General features: G+C 34.3%; 1 protein-coding gene across 8 annotated transcripts in view; it reads right to left on the bottom strand.

The window, feature by feature from the left end:
* Positions 1-23,303, bottom strand: part of RUNX1T1 (RUNX1 partner transcriptional co-repressor 1) — a 195,269-nt gene that overhangs the window by 25,567 nt on the left and 146,399 nt on the right. For all 8 annotated transcript variants that reach the window (XM_066266087.1, XM_066266085.1, XM_066266080.1 and 5 more), the window contains 2 exons: positions 19,575-19,660; positions 18,865-19,066 (listed from right to left, as the gene is read on the bottom strand). In XM_066266087.1, the coding sequence (XP_066122184.1) occupies positions 18,865-19,066; positions 19,575-19,660 (288 nt within the window). The remainder of the gene's footprint in view (positions 1-18,864; positions 19,067-19,574; positions 19,661-23,303) is intronic.

Genomic DNA, 23,303 nt, shown 5'->3' with positions numbered 1-23,303 from the left:
TCCTTTCAAGAGTCAAATTGGTACTTAAAAAAAAATCAAATGTTAGGATAATAAAATTTTCACACAGCTCTGACTCTACCACCTATCAATATATGGTGACCCTTACTGTGTGGCTAACTAGGTCTCGCAATTACTTCTTAACTATAGTTTAACTTTTAAAAATTTCACACAAATTAGAGCATATGGATTTGACATGGGTAAAAGAAAGAGAGAATCATTAGAATGGTTTCACATACTCAGTTGACCAAATAGAATTGGTACATGCTGTATGAAAAAGAAAATAATATTCCACTTTAAATGAAATACTGTGATTAACCTTCTCAAATTTTAAAAGTTTGAGAAAACAGATAATATAATAATAAAGTTGATATAGGAAAACAAATCTCCAAACAATGTTCATGGAAATTACATGGAACCTTTATATATTTTTATATATATACATGAGAATAAATTTCAAGTGTATACAGTTTTCCATAGCTAAAAAGTTCACTATGTTTTCCATATTGGATTTTTAATATGTATTTAGACATTTTGAAGAAGAAATCATTTGAAATTTAAATATAACATTCAATATTTGATAAATTTGAAGTAACTAAAATTTTTCTATGTGTATGTTTCAAGTATCAGACTGACTTTTTAAAAAAATATTTTAAGGAATGGTATGTTGAAAGTCAAAGAAATTCAATCCAATTTCCTATATTTTATGAAGCTACAGAATATCAAAAATAGAAAAAAAACTCACAATCAATTTAGCTATGTATATCTCATTTTATATTTGAATGCTCTAAATGCAATTCAATGTTTGGAATCCTGTAGGGTCCAAAGATTATCATTTGATTAGCATACAAGATATCCCCACAATTTTGAATCTGAAAAAACATGATAGTTTGGTGAAGAGTATATGAAAATTTTTTATTATCTTTGCAATGTTTCTCTAGATTTAAAATTATTCCAAATATAAAAATTCTTTTATAAGTTTACATTATAATTTTATGACTACTTGATAATTAGACTGGAAATACACATGCATTATCATGTGCATATTCATTTCTATAAAGTAAATGACAAAAACCAAATATTTTAAGTAATTTACATTCATAAAAAAAAAACCTAAATAAAACAATTTAGTACATATAAGACTTTAAGGAAATATTATACAAGTAATTAGTCTGGAAAAAGTATTTTGCACACCACTATAATGATTTATACAATAAATAAAGTGCTATCAGATCACATTTCTCCACATGACACAATGAAACAGAATGATTAACTTAGATAATTACTAAAGACAATATTTTAGGAAAATACTTTAGTGGGGTGGGCAGGGAAAGGCAGGAAGGGAGGACAAATATATAGTGATGGAAAATGAACTGACTTAAAATAGTGTCACCCTAAAAAAATAAATAAAAAACCCCAAAATACAGTACAAAAAAATCTAGACCACCTTCTTATATCATATATAAAAATAAACTAATATGGATTAAAGACTTAAATATAATACTTGAAATCATAAAATCCCCTAGAAGAAAACACAGGCAGTAAAATCTCTGAGATTTCTTTTAGTAATATTTTTTTTCTGAGATATATCCTTGGGAAAGAAAAAGAAACAAGAAAAATGAACTACATCAAAATTAAAAGTTTTTGTAGGGCAAAGAAACTCATCAACAAAACAAAAAGACAACCTACTAAATAGATCTTCACCGATGACACACCTGATAAGTTAATATCTAAAATTTATAAAGAAAGCATACAATTCAACACCGAAAATAAAAACAAAACAAATGAACAATCCACTTAAAGAATGAGCAGAAGACCTGAATAAATACTGTCAGAATGGCTACCATGAATAATCAGCAAACAACTAGTGTTGGTGAGGTTGTGGAGACAAGGTAACCCTTGTGCACTGTTAGTGTGATTGCAGGTAGATGCAGCCACTGTGGAAAACAGTATGAATCTCCTCAGAAATTAAAAAGAAAACTGCCTTATGACCCAGCAATTACACTTCTGACCATATATCTGAAAAAACCCAAAACACTATTTTGAAAGGATATATGCACCCCTATATTCATTGCAGCGTTATTTATAATAGCCAAAATATGGAAGCAGCCCAAGTACCTATCAACAGACTGGTAGATAAAAATGCATATGTATATAGTAAACAGAATATACAGAAGTTGGCAAAGTAGGTTTACAGTTGTTTGTATAGAGTAATGCAAATGAATAAATAAGAATATAACGGTAAACTGTGTTTTGCATACTCAAACTGTTTGCCTACTTTTATCCACTCAGGTATATACCATGGAACACTATTTGGCCATAACAAAGAATGGTATCTTACTATCTGCAATGGAATGGATGGACCTAGAGGGTATTAGGCTATGTGAAATGTCAGAGAAAGAAAGACAAATACCACATGATTTCAATTATACATGGAATCTAAAAAGCAAAATAAACAAAATAGAAGAAGATTCATAGATGCAGAGATCAGAATGATGGCTGCCAGAAGGGAAGGTAGTTGGGGGGCTGGATAAATAGGTGAAGTGATTAAAAAATATGCTTGACTAGGCAGTGGCACAGTGGATAGAGTGTCAGACTGGGACACAGAGGCCCCAGGTTCAAAACCCCAAGGTCGCCGGCTTGAGTGCGGGCTCATCTGCTCATCTGATTTGAGCACAGCTCACCAGCTTGAGCCCAAGGTCTCTGGCTTGAGCAATGGGTCACTCAGTCTGCTGTAGCCCTCCAGTCAAGGCACATTATGAAAAAGCAATCGATAAACAACTAAGGTGCTGCAACGAGGAATTGATGCTTCTCATCTCTCTCCCTCTTTATCTGTCTGTCCCTCTCTCTGTCTCTGTCACAATATATATTGGTAGTCACAAAAAAGGCTCAAGATATGTAAAATACAGCATAAGGAATATGATAAATAATGTAATAACTATGTACACTGCCAGGTGGATACTTGAAATATTAGGGAGATTGTTTTGTCAAATATACAGTTGTCTAACCACTGTGTTGTACAACTGAATCTATACAAAATAATACTGAATGTCGACAGTGATTGAAAAATAAAAAATCATACACACAGAAAAAGAAAAATGTCTGAAGACAAACAAACACACAAACAAACAAAATGCCTTCACCAAAGAAGCAAAACAGAAAAATTTCCCCTTATTGGGTTACAGAAAAAATTAAGTTTCATATACTATATTTTTTACTAATAGCCAATCATTTTATAAGGAACAGAAATGATGGTGTTAAGATATCCAATGTTTATGCATAAAAGATACCAGTCCCAGGCAGCAATGACAGAAGAGGGTTAGTTCTAGAGCCCAGTGAAGTTTAATCTTGACATTGGGCAAGTTAGTTTCTACATGTCTCAGTTATTATCTATAAAGTGGAGCCAACACAACATTTGAGAATATTGCTGTGAGAAATGAATGAGGTTATTTCCTATTATTTGCTTAGCGTGTCACATCTAAAACTCTCATTAGATGTTAGTTGCTATTACCCTCATTATTATTTAGTAGGTTGTCCAGTAAGAATAGATACATACTTATTTTCTTAAAAATAACTAAGGTGAAAAAAAATTTTAAAGTTTCTTTTTTTCTCCTAGCACTTATATCTATACCAGGGGTCCCCAAACTTTTTACACAGGGGGCCAGTTCACTGTCCCTCAGACCATTGGAGGGCCGGACTATAAAAAAAAAAACTATGAACAAATCCCTATGCACACTGCACATATTTTAAAGTAAAAAAACAAAACGGGAACATATACAATATTTAAAATAGAGGACAAGTAAATTTAAATCAACAAACTGACCAGTATTTCAATGGGAACTATGGGCCTGTTTTTGGCTAATGAGATGGTCAATGTCCGGTTCCATATTTGTCACTGCTAGCAATAACAAGTTATATGATGCGCTTCCGGAGCGGTGATGTATGTGTCCCGTGTCACTGGAAGTAGTACTGTACGTGAGCGATGCTGCACTTTGTGGTGCCACCACATACAGTACTCCACATCCTGTGCTCCTCTCACTGACCACCAATGAAAGAGGTGCCCCTTCCAGAAGTGCAGCGGGGGCCGGATAAATGGCCACAGGGGGCCGCATGCGGCCAGTGGGCCGTAGTTTGGAGACCCCTGATCTATATCGCTCACAAAAATTAGGAGATATTTCAAAATGACTATGAACCAATAAAATATCCCCTAATTTTTGTGAGCAGTGTAAATAGTACAAAACTTTAAAAGAAAATAAAACCACAGGAGAGATTTAGATAAAATAATATATATCAGTAATTCTTTATTCCCTGAGTTTATGTCACTTGAGGATAGATGTTATTTTTATAGTCAGGAATTCATTGTCTCACAGTTCTTGGTAAAAAGTCCTCAAATTTATGAAATGATATTTTTATAAATTTTATTCTAATCTTATGAATGTTCATAGCCCCCAAAAGTCACTCAAAGATGACATATATGGCTCAATTCTCTTACCACTTCACCATGTGATGTATAGTCGACATCATTAGGGTACATATACCACACCCTGAAAAGTAGTGTGGTATTTCACCTACCTGGCTACATGTCCTAAAAATCCTTAATGATACTTAGAGTCAAATTCCACCTCATCTAAAAGCCTGATAGAAATACCGAAGCCAGTCAAGCAAATTGTTTCTGAATCATCTACTACTTTCTAAAATAATATTTTTTCAAAACAGCAGCAGAATCTGAAGACAAATAAATTATTTTTATAAAATATACATACATTTATATGCACACACACACTTTTTTTTCACACACACTTCTTAATATCCTCTTCAGTTCTAAGTTAGTATGTCCTACCAATGGAAAGAATGGACTAATCAGTATAAATGTACTACTCAGAATCTACTTTGATAAACTGACATATTATAATAGTATACAAACCAAATGACTAATAAATTTAATATTTCTCTTCTGATTAAGTATCAGCAATAACAGAGTCTATATAGCTTAAGTAGAGTTTAAAAAACAAACAAAAGAAATCCTGCAGTTGATCAATATTATGAAATAACTAGTCTCCTAGTACTTTTTTATTTTAGAATATTGGCTAATTTAGACAAATCTATGTTAAATGCCTTAAATTTCAAAGGCCTAGATTCTAAAGAATCTAATTTTTAATAATTAACTACTGATAAAGTATCAGTTGCTAGAAAACAAATAATTTACTAAATATAGTGGTAAAAACAAAGATCTTATATGAGACGGTTTAAAATATGAAACATTTATTTGCTTCTACAGAAAGACAGGAAAATTACAGAAAAGTCCCTCTAAATTAAGTTTAGCTTGCTCTGGGATACAAATTGCTCAGGGGAAAGAGAAGGTGAAAGGCTCCAGAAGATCACACACATCTATTAAGTGAAGAGACCCAATCAAGGTGGGGAAAATGTAAGAAATGTGAAAGAACACAATAAATGATGTATGAAAGAGATGGATGATGCACTACACTTACGATAGAACAGAGACCATTGGATAGTAGATGCAGCAAGGACCACCTTCAATACACATGAAGAGATGAGCTGATAGCCTTTGGAGAACCAAAGTAACCTCACATGACCCAGGACAGCAATGCTCAGAGCTTGGCAGCACCTAGGTATAGCCTTCATCCTGTAGTGGGCAGATGAGGCTATGATCATGATAACATGTATTACAAAATCATCAAAACACAAGAAGGTTTAAGAAAGTTCATCTTTACAAATTCAACTTATTTCTGTTTTTAAAGATAATAATTTGGAAATTTCAATATTATGTTTCAGAAGCCCAAACCAAACCTAAAATCCAGCAACTTCATTAGGATTTCCATCTTTAATAATAAAAATACTGAATGCCCCAGTAGGCAATCACCTCTTATTAAAAGATCAACATATTTTTCTAATACTTCATCTTTTTAAACACAATATATATACTTAAATACACTAGGCACTTTGCATTAGGAGCTCAGCTGAATGGCCATGAAATGAATTTCATGATGTGATTTAAAGAAATCAATACCAATGTGTAAAATTCTATAAACATTTATATGCAGATATACTCTGAAGAACTTGTTTGTGGTTTTTATAATCTGATAGTATAGAAGTTGAATGATATATTTCTTTGGTTGGAAGCAAACTATTTCTCTATAGTTTTCCATTATGAATTAGGGTCCCAAAGGTACAAAAAATTTACTGTGTAAGATAAAATTTCACTATTCTTGTTTTTCTGCTTATTAAAAAAGTTGTCACCTAAAATTTCTGCCTTGAATACTTTCTAAATAAAAACAATTATCTCAGAATCTACTATAATATCATAATATTGCCAAATAGTCAATTCATGCACCACTATTCTTTTTTTTTTTTCATTTTTCCGAAGCTGGAAACGGGGAGGCAGTCAGACAGACTCCCGCATGCGCCCGACCGGGATCCACCCGGCATGCCCACCAGGGGGCAATGCTTTGCCCCTCTGGGGCGTTGCTTTGTTGCGTCCAGAGCCATTCTAGCGCCTGAGGCAGAGGCCAAAGAGCCATCCCCAGCGCTCGGGTCATCTTTGCTCCAATGGAGCCTCACTGCGGGAGGGGAAGAGAGAGACAGAGAGGAAGGAGAGGGGGAGGGGTGGAGAAGCAAATGGGCGCCTCTCCTGTGTGCCCTAGCCGGGAATCGAACCCGGGACTCCTGCACGCCAGGCCGACGCTCTATCGCTGAGCCAACCAGCCAGGGCCGCACCACTATTCTTCAAAGTGTCTTTTGAGATTGCATTTTAGAAATAATAATAGCAATTACTTATATTGCATGTACTATGTGTCAGATACTCTTATATGCATTAAAAATATTTGTGAGATATGTATTATTACCCCTAATTTATAGGTGAGGAAACTGAGGCAGAGAGTTCCTTGACAAAGGTCACAAGACTAGTAAGAAGAAAAAGCAGGGATTCAATCAAAACACTGCTTAAAATGCATGCTTTTAACCTTCATGCTAACCTAAGCATTTGGACAGTACGAAGAAATTCTATAATTCAATCATATGACAATCATAAAGCTTGCTAGTCAGAGGAATTTTAAAATACTAATTCCTCTACCAATCTACATGGGGCAGAGGGTGGTATTAATTCAACAAATTCCTAAGCTTTTTAGGAAGAACTATTTTTTTTATTCCATTTAATACAAACAAAACCTCTTTCTAAAGCTTCTCTTTCTAGCTAGAGCTAAATCTTTACCAAAACACACTGGTGTTTTCTAAATTTCATACCCTCTTATCACAATATTAAAACATTAAAAAAACACAGAGGGCCTGACCTGTGGTGGTGCAGTGGATAAAGCGTCGACCTGGAAATGCTGAGGTCGCCGGTTCGAAACCCTGGGCTTGCCTGGTCAAGGCACATATGGGAGTTGATGCTTCTAGCTCCTCCCCCCTTCTCTCTCTCTGTCTCTCCTCTCTCTCTCTGTCTCTCTCTCTCCTCTCCAAAATAAATAAATAATAATAAAAAAAAATTAAAAAAAAAAACACAGAGGAAAGTAAATGTAATGTATTTCAGTTTTATGCTTTTGATTCTAACATTAGTCCTAAACCAATCATTAGATAATTTTCTTTATTGATGCAGACGACTTCTTGAGAAACATAAGATGAGCTATAAAAAGAGTCTAGAATAGTTAAAAAGTAGTAAAAAGAAAGTAACTTAAAGAAAGTAAAATGTCAGGAGCCAAGAGAGTGATATACACAGCATATCAAGATTAAACAAAATGAAGATAAAGAAGGAGGAAAAAGAAACAAAATAAAACCCAGAGACCCAAATAAACACTCCAGGAGCACACTAAGCACTAACCAGCAGCTACCTACCTATATGTATAAAAGTAATTCTACTTAAACAATAAAAGTCAGTTCTTATGGCATTAACTTGTTCTTCAGTGAAATATACATGTAAAAAAATACAAATGCATAAATATGTCATATTTTGAAAATTAAAAAAATTGTTTAAAGATTAGCTTTCCAATTTTGTTAAGACATAAATATTTAGAGTATCTCCTGGAGCAAATGGATAATAATAATAATAAAGGTAAATATCTATTATTTCAAGGATAAATCTATTATTTTGAAAGTCCTCCAACATATTAACATATATAGACACACACACACACACACACACACACACACACACACACATATATATATATATTTACTTAAAGAATAGAGAAAATGGTGGTGTGAGAGAGACTCTTGATCTCTCTCCTTTTGGAATTTCAACAAATTCCACAACTATAAGCAGAGAAAAAACCCCAGATGAACCTGAAATATACACATACCAGATAGACAACAGTATGACTATGCGAGAAGGCAGGTCAAAGATAGAATCTGCTTATGGAAGAAAAAAGAGAAAAAAGTTTTTCTCTTTACTCATTAATCTGAGAAAGGGAGGCAGCACTTTTAGCATGGGCTTTGTTTCAGAAGCCAGGAGAAGAGGAGAAACTGAGGGAAAGAAGGTGAAATAAGGACAGCAACCAGACGGGGAGCACGGCCTGTTCCCAGCGCCAATGGAACACGTTTGCAATTGTAGGCTGCGCACAAAGCCTGCAGCCCACTCCCAAAAACTGTGTGCGAATAGCCCACGGAGATTGGCCCACGAGGCGCTGAGGTGCGCTTAATCTGTTCACATGGGCCCATGAAGTTTTGACTGCCTGGCGTAGAGGCACATTCCTGCTGCCTGCCGTCGGTGGAGTCTGTGTGGTGCAATGCTCGCTTGATCTGCGATCTGTGCCCCACCTGCTTCTGAAGCTTGGGCACCAGCTTGAAACATGCAACCCCTGCCCTGCCCAGGGCTGTGTTTCTGTGTTATCAGAGGAGGGACTAGGCTGTGTCACTGGATCCTCCTGGGTCCTGCATTGTTCCCCTTGCTGTGCGAACAGTGGCAGTGGCAGATCCCCTCAGCTGAGTCTTCAGGCTGCTCTCCTATGAGAGGCAGGAGTGCCTGGGTGCTTGATCCTCTGCTCTAATAGGATGTGGGGAGGGCCACCAGAGGACCCGAGCAAGCCATTGACAGAGCCATAAAACTGCAAAGCCTTAACAACAAGCCCCTCCTGCTAACATGACTGTGGCCCTTCCTACATCATTATGACAGTGATGTCTCAGCAGAACTCTGGCCAAGAATCTCGCAGAGGCAAATCTTGTAGTTTAGTGTCTCCTGCTGGGAAAAGGAATAACTTACCTCCCAAAACTGAAAAAAATACTTTTTTTTGTCCCTGCTTTTTCTCATTCTTTCTTCTTTCCTTTTTCTTCTTTCTCTTTTTCCCATTTGAACTTCATTATCCCTAGCTGTTATATTATTTATTCCTGGTTTTTGCCAGGGTTTCATTTCTGACACTTTCTCTTTTGCTTCTTTTTTCCCTCTCTTCTCCTTTCTTCTCCTTCTTTCTCCTTTTTTTCTTCTCATCTGAATGTAATTTTTCATCAAATTAATATATTTTGAACTCATACTACTTTTTGTGGCATTTTGCTTGTTTTTGACTTCACGAATTAAAAAAAGAAAATGAAAAAGCCATATAAGAATTGTTGGACTCCATCAGAAAGAGCAATATAAGAATAATGAGTATATTAGAAGAAGAAGAGAGAAAAGGGAATGGAAAAAAGACTTAAATGTAAGTTGTGAAACCATAAGCATCTTAGAAGAAAACACAAGCAGTAAGCTCACCTACATCTCTCGTAGCAATATATTTGCTGATTTATCTCCACGGTAAAGTCAAATAAAAAAGCTTTTGTACAGCTAAAGACAATATGAACAAAATAAAAAGACACACCACATGATGGGAGAACATATTTGACAATACTTCTGATAAGGGGTTAATAACAAAAATTTATAAAGAACTTGTAAAACTCAACACACTAAACACCAGGAAGACAAAAAATCCAATCAAAAAATGGTCAAAAGAAATGAATAGACACTTCTCCAAAGAGGACATACACATGGCCAATACACAGATGAAAAAATGTTCAACATCACTAATCATTAGAGAAATGCAAATTAAAACCACAATGAGACATCACCTCACACCACTCAGAATGGCAATCATTAACAAAACAACACATGATAGGTGCTGGCGAGGATGTGGAGAAAGGGGAACCCTCCTGCACTGCTGGTGGAAATGCAGACTGGCGCAGCCACCACTGTGGAAAACAGTATGGAGATTCCTCAAAAAATTAAAAATCGAACTTCCTTTTGACCCAGCCATCTCACTTTTAGGAATATACTCCAAGAATACTATATCACTGATTCAGAAAAAGAAAAGCACCCCCATATTTATGGCAGCATTGTTCACAATAGCAAAGATCTGGAAATAGCCCAAGTGTCCGTCAGTGGATGAATGGATTAAAAAGCAGTGGTACATATATACAGTGGAATACTATGGGGCCATGAAAAAGAAAGAAATATTACCTTTTGCAACAACATGGATGGACCTGTAAACTATTATGTTAACTGAAATAAGCCAGGCAGAGAAAGAAAAATATCATATGACCTCACTCATTTGAGGAATCCAAGGAACAATGTGAACTGAGGAATGGAATTAAAACTGAAGGGAAGGGGGGAGGGCGCTGTTGGGAGGGGAGCAAGGGAGATGTTGAGGAGAATATGGGGGAGGGGGGATGCATTCAGGGTGACACTAGAATCTATGTAAACACAATAAATTAAATTTAAAAAAAGGGAATGGAAAACATATTGAAACAAATAATCAAGGAGAACTTCTCAAGCCTGTGGAAAGAATTAGAATCTTGAACCCAAGAAGCAAACAGAACACCAAGTTACCGCAACTCAGAGAGGCCTACTCCAAGGCACATCATAATGAAATTATCACAATCAATGACATAGAAAGAATCCTCTAGGCAGCTAGGGAAAAGAGGGATATAACATATAAATGAAAGCCCATTAGGTTATCATCAGATTTCTCAACAGAAACTCCACAAACCAGAAGAAAGTGAATCCCAACATTTAAAGTACTGAAAGAGAAGAAATACTAGCCAAGAATACTATATCCATTAAAGCTATCCTTCAAATATGAAGGAGAAATGAAAACTTTTCCAGAGATACAGAAGCTGAGGTAATTTATCACCGGAAGACCCCCCTACAGAAATACTGAAAGGGGTTATCCGATCAGATACAAAGAACAAAACTACAAGTAAAAGCTCCAAAAAACCACAATAAAAACAAATATAACCTATGACAAGAATAACATAAAAGAAGAGAGGCTCAAGATCAGCAGTAGCAAAGTAGAATGGAGTACAGAAGCATTCATGAGAAAATGGACTAATAAATATGATAATTTTTCCTTTTAATAACCTAATCATAACTACCCCTGAAAATGCCACTACTGAAACACATAACTTAAATAAAAAAGAAACAGAGGATGGAAGTATGGAATTCCACCAAACAAAAACAAATGACAGAATAAAAAGAAGAACCAAACAAGACACAAAATTATCAGAAAGCAGTATACAAAATGGTAATAGAAAACCCTCAAGTGTCAATAATTACACTAAATGTAAATAGATTGAACTCATCAATAAAGAGGCACAGAGAAGCAGATTGGATTAAGAGAAAACCCAACTGTATGCTGCCTTTAAGAGACACATCTAAGCTACAAGGATAAAAATATATTCAAAGTAAAAGGTTGGAAAACGATTTTCCAAGCAAATAATATTCAAATAAAAGCAGGTGTAGCAATAGTCATATCTGACAATGCTGACTACAAGACAACAAAGGTAACCAGAGACAAAGATGGACATTTCATGATGATAAAGGGGACATCGTATCAAAAAGACATGATACTTCTTAATATATATGCACCAAACCAGTGAGCACAAAAATATATGACATCTACTAACTGATCTAAAAATATAAACTGACAAAAATACAGTCATACTTGGGGACCTCAATACACTATTGATGACTTTAGATCATTCATCCAAACAGAAATCATTAAAGAAATATTGGTCTTAAATGAAACACTAGGACAAATGGACATAATAGATACCTACAGGACATTTCATTCCAGAATGTCAGAGTATACATTTTTCTCCCATATACATGGAACATTCTCAAGAATAGACCATATGCTGGGCCACAACTCTAACATCAACAAATTCAGAAAGACTGAAATTATACCAAACATATTCCCTGACCATAAGGCTTTGAAACTGGAATTCAACTGCAAAAAAGAAGTAAACAAACCCACAAAAATATGGAAATTAAACAAGATACTTCTAAAAACTGGGTCAAAGAAGAAAAAAAAGCAGAGATCAAAGGATATATACAGACAAAGGAAAATGACAACATGACATATCAGAACCTCTGGGATGCAGCAAAAGCAGTAATAAGAGTAAAGTTTATATCATTACAGGCTTATATGAAAAATAAGAGAGAGTCCAAGTAAAAAACTTAACATCACATCTTAAGAAACTAGAAAAAGAACAAAGAAAACCTAAAACCAGCAGAAAAAAGGAAATAATAAAAATTAGAGTAGAAATAAATGAAATAGAGAACAGAAAAACTACAGAAACAATCAATACAACAAAAAGCTGGTTCTTTGAAAAGATCAACAAAATTGACAACCCCCTGGCAAGACTCACTAAGGAAAAAAAAGAAAAAACTCACATAAACAAAATCCTAAATGAAATAGGAGAAATTACCACAGATATCATAGGTCTACAAAGGATTATTGTAGAATAGTATAAAAAACTATATGCCCCCAAATTCAACAATATAGAAGAAATGGATAAATTCCTAGGACAAAACTATCTTCCTAGACTGAATCACAAAGAAGTAAAAAGCCTAAATAGAACTATAAGCAGGGAGGAAATAGAAACAACTACCAAAAACCTCCCCAAAAATAAAGAGTCCGGGGCTAGATGGCTATACTAGTGAATTCTACCAAATATTCAAAGAGGATTTGGTTCCTATCCTTCTCAAAGTCTTCCAAAATACTGAAGAAGAAGCAATACTTCTAAACACATTTTATGAGACCAACATAACCCTCAGACCAAAAAACTGGCAAGGACAAAACATAAAAAGAAAACTACAGACCAGTATCTCTAATGAATAGAGATGCAAAGATCCTAAACAAAATACTAGCAAATGGAATACAACACATTAAAAAAATACATCACAATCAAGTAGGATTCACCCCAGAAACACAAGGATGATTCAACATACGTAAAACCATTAACGTGATACACCATGTCAATAAAACAAAGAACAAAAAACATGATCGTATCAATAGATGCAGAAAAGGCATTCAATAAAATACAACATCCTTTTATGTTTAAAACACTCAACAAAATGGGTATAGAAGAAAAATATCTCAACATAATATAGGCCATTTATGACAAATCATCAGCTAACATCATACCAAATTGTAAAAAAACAGAAAAATTTTCCTCTAAAATCAGGAACATGATAGGGCTGCCCACTCTCTCCTCTTTTATTCAACATAGGGCTGGAAGTTCTAGCTGAAACAGTCAGACAAGAGAAAGAAATAAAAGACATTCATATTGGGAAAGGAGAAGTAAAAGTTTCACTTTTTGCAGATGACATAATCCTGTATATTGTATAGAAAACCTCAAAGACTCCACAGAAAGGCTATTAGAAGCAATAAACGAATACAGTAAGGTCACAGGATATAAAATTAATATACAGAAGTCTATTGCTTTCTTATTTGCCAACAATCAAACTTCAAAAAATGAACTAAAAAAAGATCCGTTTTACAGTTGCAACAAGAATATAAAATAACCTAAGAATAAACATAATAAAGAATATAAAGGACCTATATACTGAAAACTCCAAAGCATTACTAAAGGAAATTAAAAAATTAAATGAAAAAATATTAAAATATTCCTTGTTCTTGTATAGAAAGAGTAAATATAGTTAAAATGGCCATATTACCCAAAGCAATAAGCAAATTTAATGCAATTCCCATTAATATTCCAATGTCATTTTTAAAGAAATAGAACAAAAATCATCAGGTTTGTATGGAACCATAAAAAAACCCAAATAACCAAAGTACTCCTAATGAAAATTAAAAAAAACAAAAAAGCTGGAGTCATTGTAATACCTGACTTCAAATTGTACTACAGAGCCACGGTAATCAAAACAGCATAGTATTGGCAGAAAAATAGACATACAGACCAATGGAACAGAATCGAGAGACCAGAAATAAAAACATATATATATGGTCAAATCATCTTTGATAAAGGACCCAAAGGAGCCAAAACACACACAGTGGAGAAGAGAAAGCCTCTGTAACAAATGGTGCTGGGCAAATTGAAAAGCCATATGCAAAAAGAAATGGAACTTGACTACAGTTTGTCTCCTTGCATAAAAATTAATTCAAAATGGATCAAAGACCTAAATATAAGATCTGAAACAATAAATTACATAGAGGAAAACATAGGTACTAAATTCAAAGACCTTGGCCATAGAGAACATTTTATGAATTTGACCTCAAAGGCAAGGGAAGTAAAGGCAAAGATAAATGAATAGGACTACATCAAACCAGGAAGCTACAGCACAGCAAAAGAAACTGACAACAAAACAGACAGCCAACTAAATGGGAGATGATATTTTCAAACTACAGCTCAGATAAGAGGTTAATATTCAAAATATATAAAGAAGTCACAAAACTCAGCAACAAACAAGCAAACAATCCAAAAATAAATGGGAAGAGGACAATGAACAGACACTTCTCCCAAGAAAAAATACAAATGGTCAATAGATATATGAAAAGATGCTCATCTTCACTAGCTATTAGAGAAATGCAAATGAAAACTACAATGAGATACCATCTCACATCTGTTAGATTGGCTATTATCAACAAGAAAGGTAATAGCAAGTGTTGGAAAGGCTGCAGAGAAAAAGGAATCCTCATTCACTGTTGTGGGAATGTAACTTAGTACAACCACTATGAAAGAAAGTATGGTGGTTCCTCAAAAAATTAAGAATAGAACTACCATATGACCTAGCAATCCCTCTACTGCGTATACACTCCCAAAACTTGAAACATTGGTACATAGACACACGCACCCCCATGTTCATTGCAGCGTTGTTCATGATGGCCAAGACATGGAAACTGAAATGCCCTTCAATAGATGATTGAATAAAGATGTGGTACATATATACAATGGAATACTACTCAGCCATAAGAAATGATGACATAGTATCATTTATGGATGGACCTTGATAACATTATACTGAGTAAAATAAGTAAATCAGAAAAAGCTAAGAACTATATGATTCCATACATAAGTGGGACACAAAACTGAGACTCATGGACATAAATAAAAGTGTAGTGGTTACCAGGGTGAGTGGAAGGGAAGAGAGGGAGGGGGGGTGGTAAGAGGGGGAGGGGCATACAGAGAAACAAATATAAGATGATGGAGGATGATTTGACTTTGGGTGATGGTATACAACATACTTGACTGTTCACATAATGTGATGTTTTCTCTAAATATATGTACTCTAGTTGACCAATGTCACCCTGTTAAATTTAATTGTCTAAATAAAAATTAATTTAAAAAAGAGAGTAATATCATAAATTCAATGTGTACTCAATTTTAAAATTGTTTGAGACTATGCAAAATAGTTCTCAGTTAATATCTGGGAAAAAACCCCAAATTCAACTAGAAATAGATTAATCATGATATCTTACTAATCCCTCACAATGACTTAATAGTATGGCTATATTTCAAAAGTAAGAATGGGAATGAGTTTTAACAAATATAATACAGCAGTCATACAATTCCATTCTCCTCTATGCAGTCCCCAAATACAATTTTAAAATGCTAAGAATGTGTATATGAATAAACATTGCCAGAGTTCCCAAGCTAGAGATAGAACTAGGGCAATATTCTGAACTAACAATACTGTTTATAATGTTATTCTAAAGTTCTCAAGGTCTTATTTGAGATCAGACAACAACTTAAGAATTCAGAGAAATCGGGGCTAAAAGAAATACCACATAACTGTAGGATATGGAGAGATATATGTAAAAAAAATACAGACCTATCATAGCTCTCTCTACACAAACCACACTATACAATTTACAAAGGCATAAATATAGATTTGTCAGCCAATAATTTCTAGTCCTTTCATTACACATCTATACATTCAACTCCAAAACCTACCTGAGAACCTCAGAAAGCAGTTCATGTAAATAATATGGTTCATGATTTACTACCTGTCCTGATCTGTAATTTATAGCCACAGCCCAGCCCCACAAGATGAAACTCATAGGCTTCAAGAATCTGCTAGTAAGGGCACAAAGTAAAATGATTGCTAGATGCTAAAATTTGCACATTGTGTGGCTCTTGACAGGTTCTCTTTAAATATGTAATAGTTTCTTAACAGGCAATCTAGGGTTCTATGCTCCTAAAGGAACATAACTAACCGTTGTACCCGAGTCCAGACCAAAAAAAAAAAAAAAAAGAAATACTTGTAGCCTTTAAATAATACAATCTACAAAAGCTTAAAGCCAAAGCAACCTCTCAGTTTTGCCAAAAATAAGTATTCATGAAGCATCATTAAAAGTAATATATTTGTGAACTCTTAAAAAGGAGTTTTTAAAAACAAGTTTACCTTTTGATAATATAAAAGAAAAACTAAAGCTATCTTCCTGAGGAATGATAAACTTTTACATGATCAGAATCCATATGCCAGAGTGGTGACTATATAATGAGTATCCTACATTCTGTATGCTAAAAATAACTCATTTAAGTATAAAGTTCTACCAATTTATGATTTTTTTCTTTACAATGTACAGTAGATAGAAAATACTAATGCTGTCAGTTCAGGGAACTGAGTTGAAGTGGCCAATCAATGCTATCCTACTAGCTATCTCCTCCACTAGATCAAAAGTTCCTCAATGAAAGGAATGATGAATCCTTTTCCTTTATTACAGTGTCTAGCACATTCCTGGCACATAGCAAGTACTCAATAAATAATTCTTGATTCAATGAATTTGCTCAGTATGTATTGGATATTTTTACTCCCAAAGTTTTACTTACTTTAAGGCTGTCAATTTTTGCCTATACTACATGGTTACAAATATCCCCTTTATTTATCCTGAGTTGATTTGTCATGATTAACAATTTTTGTTTACAATTAGGAAATAAAAAGCAAGATGCTTATGCTACCATTCTAAATAGTTTTATTTGGACCAATATAGATGCAAATCAAATTTAAATCTATTTTTATTGCTTGCTTTAACATAACCTAACAAATACAGATTTGTCTTTAAAATATGCTTTAGATAATGTCTGCTGCATAAATTAAATGACTTAGAAGCTTCTTTTATTTAACACTTATTATGGTAATAAGCATCAGCATTCAGAGATTAGCAGGAATCACAAACCTAAGTGTAAAAGGAACTCTATTGGCTAGGCATAATTTTAATTTAAAAGATCATGTAATCAATAGTGATAATTAGACCAACAACAAGAGGTTAATCCACACATGCTGTGCAACATGGACTTTACCGTAAACTGAGTTACTTGACAGGTGTGGATTTAAAGATAAGAAAATGAGAGGAGATAATTGGGATCAACAAAATCCATCCATCCTCAGTCTACTCAAATTGTATACACATATAATAGCAAGCAAAAAAAATTATGACAGTTTATTATTTATTTCAGGAAATGTTCCCAAGCCACTCAAAAGTTCTTTCTCATTCAATATTTCTTTCCATATTGAAGCATAGTTCAGAGATATTGCAGGTATATTTCTAGACTACCACAATGAAGCAGCTATCAAAATAAAGTAAGTCATATGAATATTCTGGTTTTCCCGTACATAGAAAAGTTATGTTTACATTATATTATAGTCTACTAAGTGTGCAATAACATAATGTTATTTAAACATTATGTTTAAAAAGCCATGTACATACCTTAATTAAAAATATTTTGTGCTAAAAGAATGCAAACATCATCTGAGTTTTTGGGAAACAGAGACAATAGACTTGTTCGACATAGGGTTGCCACAAACCTTCAACTTGTAAAAAAAAAACCTCAATATCTACAAAATGTAATAAAATGAGGTATGCTTGTATTGTGATTATATTCTATTAATAATCCCAAATATCAATAATAAATATGGCTACATATTAGCATTCTAAAATGCTAAAGCATGTCTGCATGTCTATATTAGTAGTCTTATATATAGATAATATTAATAAAATCATGTTTAAGCAACCTAAGTTGAGGTCAAATCACAGGAAGAGAGCCACAATTTTATCACTAATTGTCAAGCAGCAGTAGGCAAACTACATAGCCCTTAGGTCTTTCTCTCTTCCTGGGGGAGTTTTGAGGTCATGTGTGTTTTTCAATGTCAGATACAGCTAAAAGAGAAGACTGTCTTCGAGACTGCATCTTTAATTAAAAACGAGACAACACAAATCCCTGTGTCTTAGGCTCTCCAGTGCTGGTGTGCAGCAACAGACTTCCCTAAAGGTCTTGCTGGATGTAGAGAAGCCAGGGCCCACTCCCTGAGATACTGTTTTTGCAAGTTGGCTGCAGGGTCCAAAAACTTATATTATGAAGCAGCACACATTTTAGTTATGTATGTGAAATTCTGATTCAGTTTTGAAGCTGTACCATGAGCGCAACACTTTACCCTGAAAAAGGAGTTTAAGTTTTGTACTGCCATGTATAAACCAATTTGCCCGCCTTCCTACAGACAGACAAGACATATTTGAAGATATATAGTTTTTATTTTTCTAAAATTCCCTGCATATCTTTTATTTTTGAAAACACAAGTGAAAAATAAAATCAGCATTAGTAGCATAAGAAATATTTGTTCAATAGGTCCAGCTGAAGAAAAGATACCTAATGCAACTGGGTCTGGATTGACAGGACTCTGCTGCCTGGAGTGGCTGCTGCTACTGCTACCGCCCTTTTTTAAGTCCTCAGCATCGCTATACCGCCGGATCCAGTAATTCAATTCCTCCCGGTCTGCTTCCTGACATCGCCTTAGTACAGTGAGAGATCGCCTTGTTTTCTCTACCATGTCCATTATGCAGTTTAACAGCTATGTGAAAAACAGGAGAAAAGGGAAGAACATATCAATCACTACAATTTAAGGTCTTTGGTGAGTAGTAAAACAAACTATTTTAGGACAATAAAGAACACTGTTTAATTCATGAAGGCTTCAGTCTAATGTTGTCAATGGTTAGCTTTGAAATATAGACCCAATAGATGAGTAAACTCAATGGGAATGAGAACAAAAAGTGGGAGGTGTGAATATGAGTCATGACAAAGAGCATACATCATAAAGGCATACAGCCACCTTTCCAAATACTTGTCTTATTACTGTATAAACTAAGGGAACCTTTCATAGTAAAACCATTAGTCTGGGTTTAAAGACTCATTTCCATGATTTAAACGTGCCTCTTATGTAAGTGGCTTTCACTCACTTTTTTCAATTTTAGCAGAAAACATAACACCTTCAAAGTGTTCCCACACTTCTCTTTTTATCAAGTAACCATGCCCCAGTTATTTATAAAACTTTTTAACCTATACAATAACCAACATCTTACATGGTCAAGATGTTTCCATTCCTCTGCCCATTCTCTGTCAGTTAGTCTGTGATCAATCATTTCCTCTTGACGTGTGCCATGCAACCCTACAAAATGTAGAGAATTCTGAATCATCCTAAAGCATTCAAAACGTAATTCATATGTACACAATACTTAGCAAAGACTACGTAGGCAAATTAAACAATATAAAACAATAGTACACTTAAAATGGAGACACTCAGATTCAGAATGACCTAATAGGCAGGCTATCACACAATCATAAAATGTTAGAATCAGAAGGAATCTTAGTGGTTTTCTGGTCAAAATCCTTTCTTACACATGAGGAAAGAGGAAGCAAAGTGACACCAACTCTTAAACAGTTTTCCATGTAACATTCTCTAAGTGAAAATATAAATAAATTCTAACTCTAACTTGTATTAATAAATACAAGAAAGAATAAACCATAAGTAGGCATTAGGAGGTTCCAAAGTGTGACTTTTTTACAATAAAATAAAGACAATATAAATCATTTTACATAGCGAGGAATATGCTTTCCTAAAACAAGCATAGTAAAATTTTATCACATTTTAGCATAGTGCATATGAACATAATCCTATTATGTATGCCTCCTTGATAAATTTAGGTCATGAAGAGAGGGTTTATATCAGTGGTCCCCAACCTTTTTGGGCCACAGACCGGTTTAATATTAGAAAATATTTTCACAGACCAGCCTTTAGGGTGGGATGGATAAATGTATCATGTGACCAAGACAAATGTCAAGAGTGAGTCTTAGACGGATGTAACAGAGGGAATCTGGTCATTTTTAAAAAATAAAACATCGTTCAGACTTAAATATAAATAAAACGGAAATAATGTAAGTTATTTATTCCCTTTCTCTGCGGACAGGTACCAAATGGCCCACAGACCAGTACCGGTCTGTGGCCCGGGGCTTGGGGACCACTGGTTTATATGATATGAAAGCTGCATATACTCGTTCCATTTACCAAAATATAAAAAAATATAAATAAATTGGACATCCTCTATAAAAAATCAATATACAAGGTATAATTTTTGACAAATATCATAAATCTAAACCAAGAAACTAAAAAACCTAATTTATTGTCCATGGCATAAGTATACAGTGTGTCTGTAAAGTCATGGTGCACTTTTGACCCGTCACAGGAAAGCAACAAAAGATGATAGAAATGTGAAATCTGCACCAATTAAAAGAAAAATCCTCCCAGTTTCTGTAGGATGATATGGCAGCATGTGCGCATGAGCAGATGATGACATAACACCGTGTATACAGTGGAGCAGCCCACGGCCATGCCAGTAGAGATGTGGATGGTACAGAGGAAAATTCAGTGTGTTCTGTGGCTCATTAAATTCGAATCTGTGAACAAAGTGCAACGTGAATATCGGTGCTTTTATAACGAAGCACCACCACGTAGGAATAACATTACTTGGGATAAGCAGTTGAAGGAAACTGGCAGTTTGGTGGAGAAACCCCGTGCTGGTAGGCCATCAGTCAGTGACGAGTCTGTAGATGCTATACAGGATACCTACCTAAGGAGCCCTAAAAAATCTGTGCATGAGCCCACATCGAACTGCACTGAATAGGTATGAAACTGGTAGAGTTTTCCTTTAATTTGGTGCAGATTTCACATTTCTATCGTCTTTTGTTGCTTTCCTGTGACTGGTCAAAAGTGCACAATGTCTTTACGGACACACTGTATTTGCTCTTTAGCACTGCAGTGAAGATGAAACTAAAAAAAAGTAATACATAAGTGCTTACTGAGTAAGTAACAATAGTAATAAACATGAGCAGTTATCGAAGATGTTCATCAAAATAGAAAAAAAATGTCTCAGCAAAAGCCAAGCTATGGAAGCAATCTAGATGTCCATCAATAGATAAGAGGATAAAAAAGATGTGATACACACATACACACAATGGAATATTATACAATGAAATCTTGCCATTTGCAACAACATGGATGGACCTAGATGGTATTATATTAAGTAAAATAAGCCAGACAGAGAAAGATATATACCATAAGGTTTCACTTATATGTGAAATCTAAAATAAAACAAAACAAAATTTAAAAAATACTCATAGCAACAGAGACCAAAGGGAAAGTGGATAGGGGACTGGTGAAAAGCTAAAGAGAAATATAGTCAATAATAGTGTGAATAGTTTGTACAGTGACAGATGATTATAAGAATTATTAGGATGATCACATTGGAAGGTATAAAAATGGAAGTCACTATATTGTACAGCTGAATCTAATATAACCAATATAAGATTGAATACCAACTATACTTAAATTTAAAATTTATTAAATAAATGCCAAAACAACTTGTTAAGACCCCCAAAACTTGAAACTTTTAAACTAGATTACATAACAAAACCTTTTATTTGCATTATATAATAAAAATTTAGTAAACTATTTAAAAAAAAGGGGGGGGGGATGAGGTGGAAGGCTCTGAGATACCTGGAAAGAGGTTGCTCTTCTTACAAAGTCATTATGCATATAACACCTTAAATTCTACTGTAAAGAAAGGCAATTGGGCTATGGCAATTTCCATTTTAAACAATTAAAGCTATTCTTTTTTATTTAGATACTCTGAATAGCAAGCTAAGACTGTCATGGTTTGAGCTTCCTGACACCTAGGGTTTTTCTCTGAGGGTATTATGTAAGAGTTAAATGACAATAGACTTGTGAGATACTGCATCACAGCATTATACTTTTGTGAAATCTGAGTGGCTACAAATATCTTCTTTTAGCTGAATTGAAAAATAAAGATGATGAGTTACATGCCTGTTTTCAGCCAACATAAAATATGAACAAATATCAACCATGAAAAATGAACAAATAAATCTTTTCTCAGATTACATAAAAAGCTAAATATAAAACACTTTGCATCATTCCTGTCCAATGACAACATATTCTGAGATACATTTTAAGTTAAAATTGTCAATGCCATCTATTGGTAAAAATGTAGAATTGCAAACATGTTTTAATAATTTGCATAAGAAGAAATTGGGGAGAAGTAGTTATTTAGTTATTGTTGTTTGTTGTGACTATTTCACCTATTTCACGTTGAAATATTTGTAAATGTGTAATTTTTGTTGACTTATTTCTTGCCTGTGCTTTAAAGAAAAAGCACTACCACTGAAATGAGGCATCAAAGACAATCGGTGAGTGATGAAGGTATAAATGTTGCACTGATTTTCATGATGGAGGCCTTTAAGGACCAAGAATTTCAAGAAAGTTTCAAAATCCAGCTGACTAAATCAATAATGATGCAAGCTCAACCAAAGGAATAATATTAATGAGAAACAGGATGTCTGTGCTGATAGGATTCCAACATTAGTGGAACAGTATTAGGCTTCATGTCATTAAAAATAAAATAACAAGTACATTAGAAACATGTTTGAGCCCAACTACTTGGTGAAAATATAGGACTCCTTTGCTGCTTTTTGAACTCTGAAGAACATCTGGCAGAATCAAATCATTAAAAAGAAAAAAAATAAAACAACTCAAAACTTGATTAACTTCTCTACTTCAGATAGTTAAATATTCATCATCACACAATTTTTATTTATATTTATAATATCAGGGATATGTACTAGAAGAAAGTTTCTCATAAGCATCAAAGAGTCCGTTTTCACTGGTGGGAAATTTAATACTAATGTTGAGTTTTAATGGGTTCTTATGCTTTAGAAAATTTTATCTAACTAGGCTAAAA

Source organism: Saccopteryx bilineata, chromosome 3 (genome assembly GCF_036850765.1).
Source record: "Saccopteryx bilineata isolate mSacBil1 chromosome 3, mSacBil1_pri_phased_curated, whole genome shotgun sequence".
Lineage (NCBI taxonomy): Eukaryota > Metazoa > Chordata > Mammalia > Chiroptera > Emballonuridae > Saccopteryx > Saccopteryx bilineata.
The sequence above is the reverse complement of the archived record's forward strand: the minus strand, read 5'-3'. Positions and strand labels throughout refer to the sequence as shown.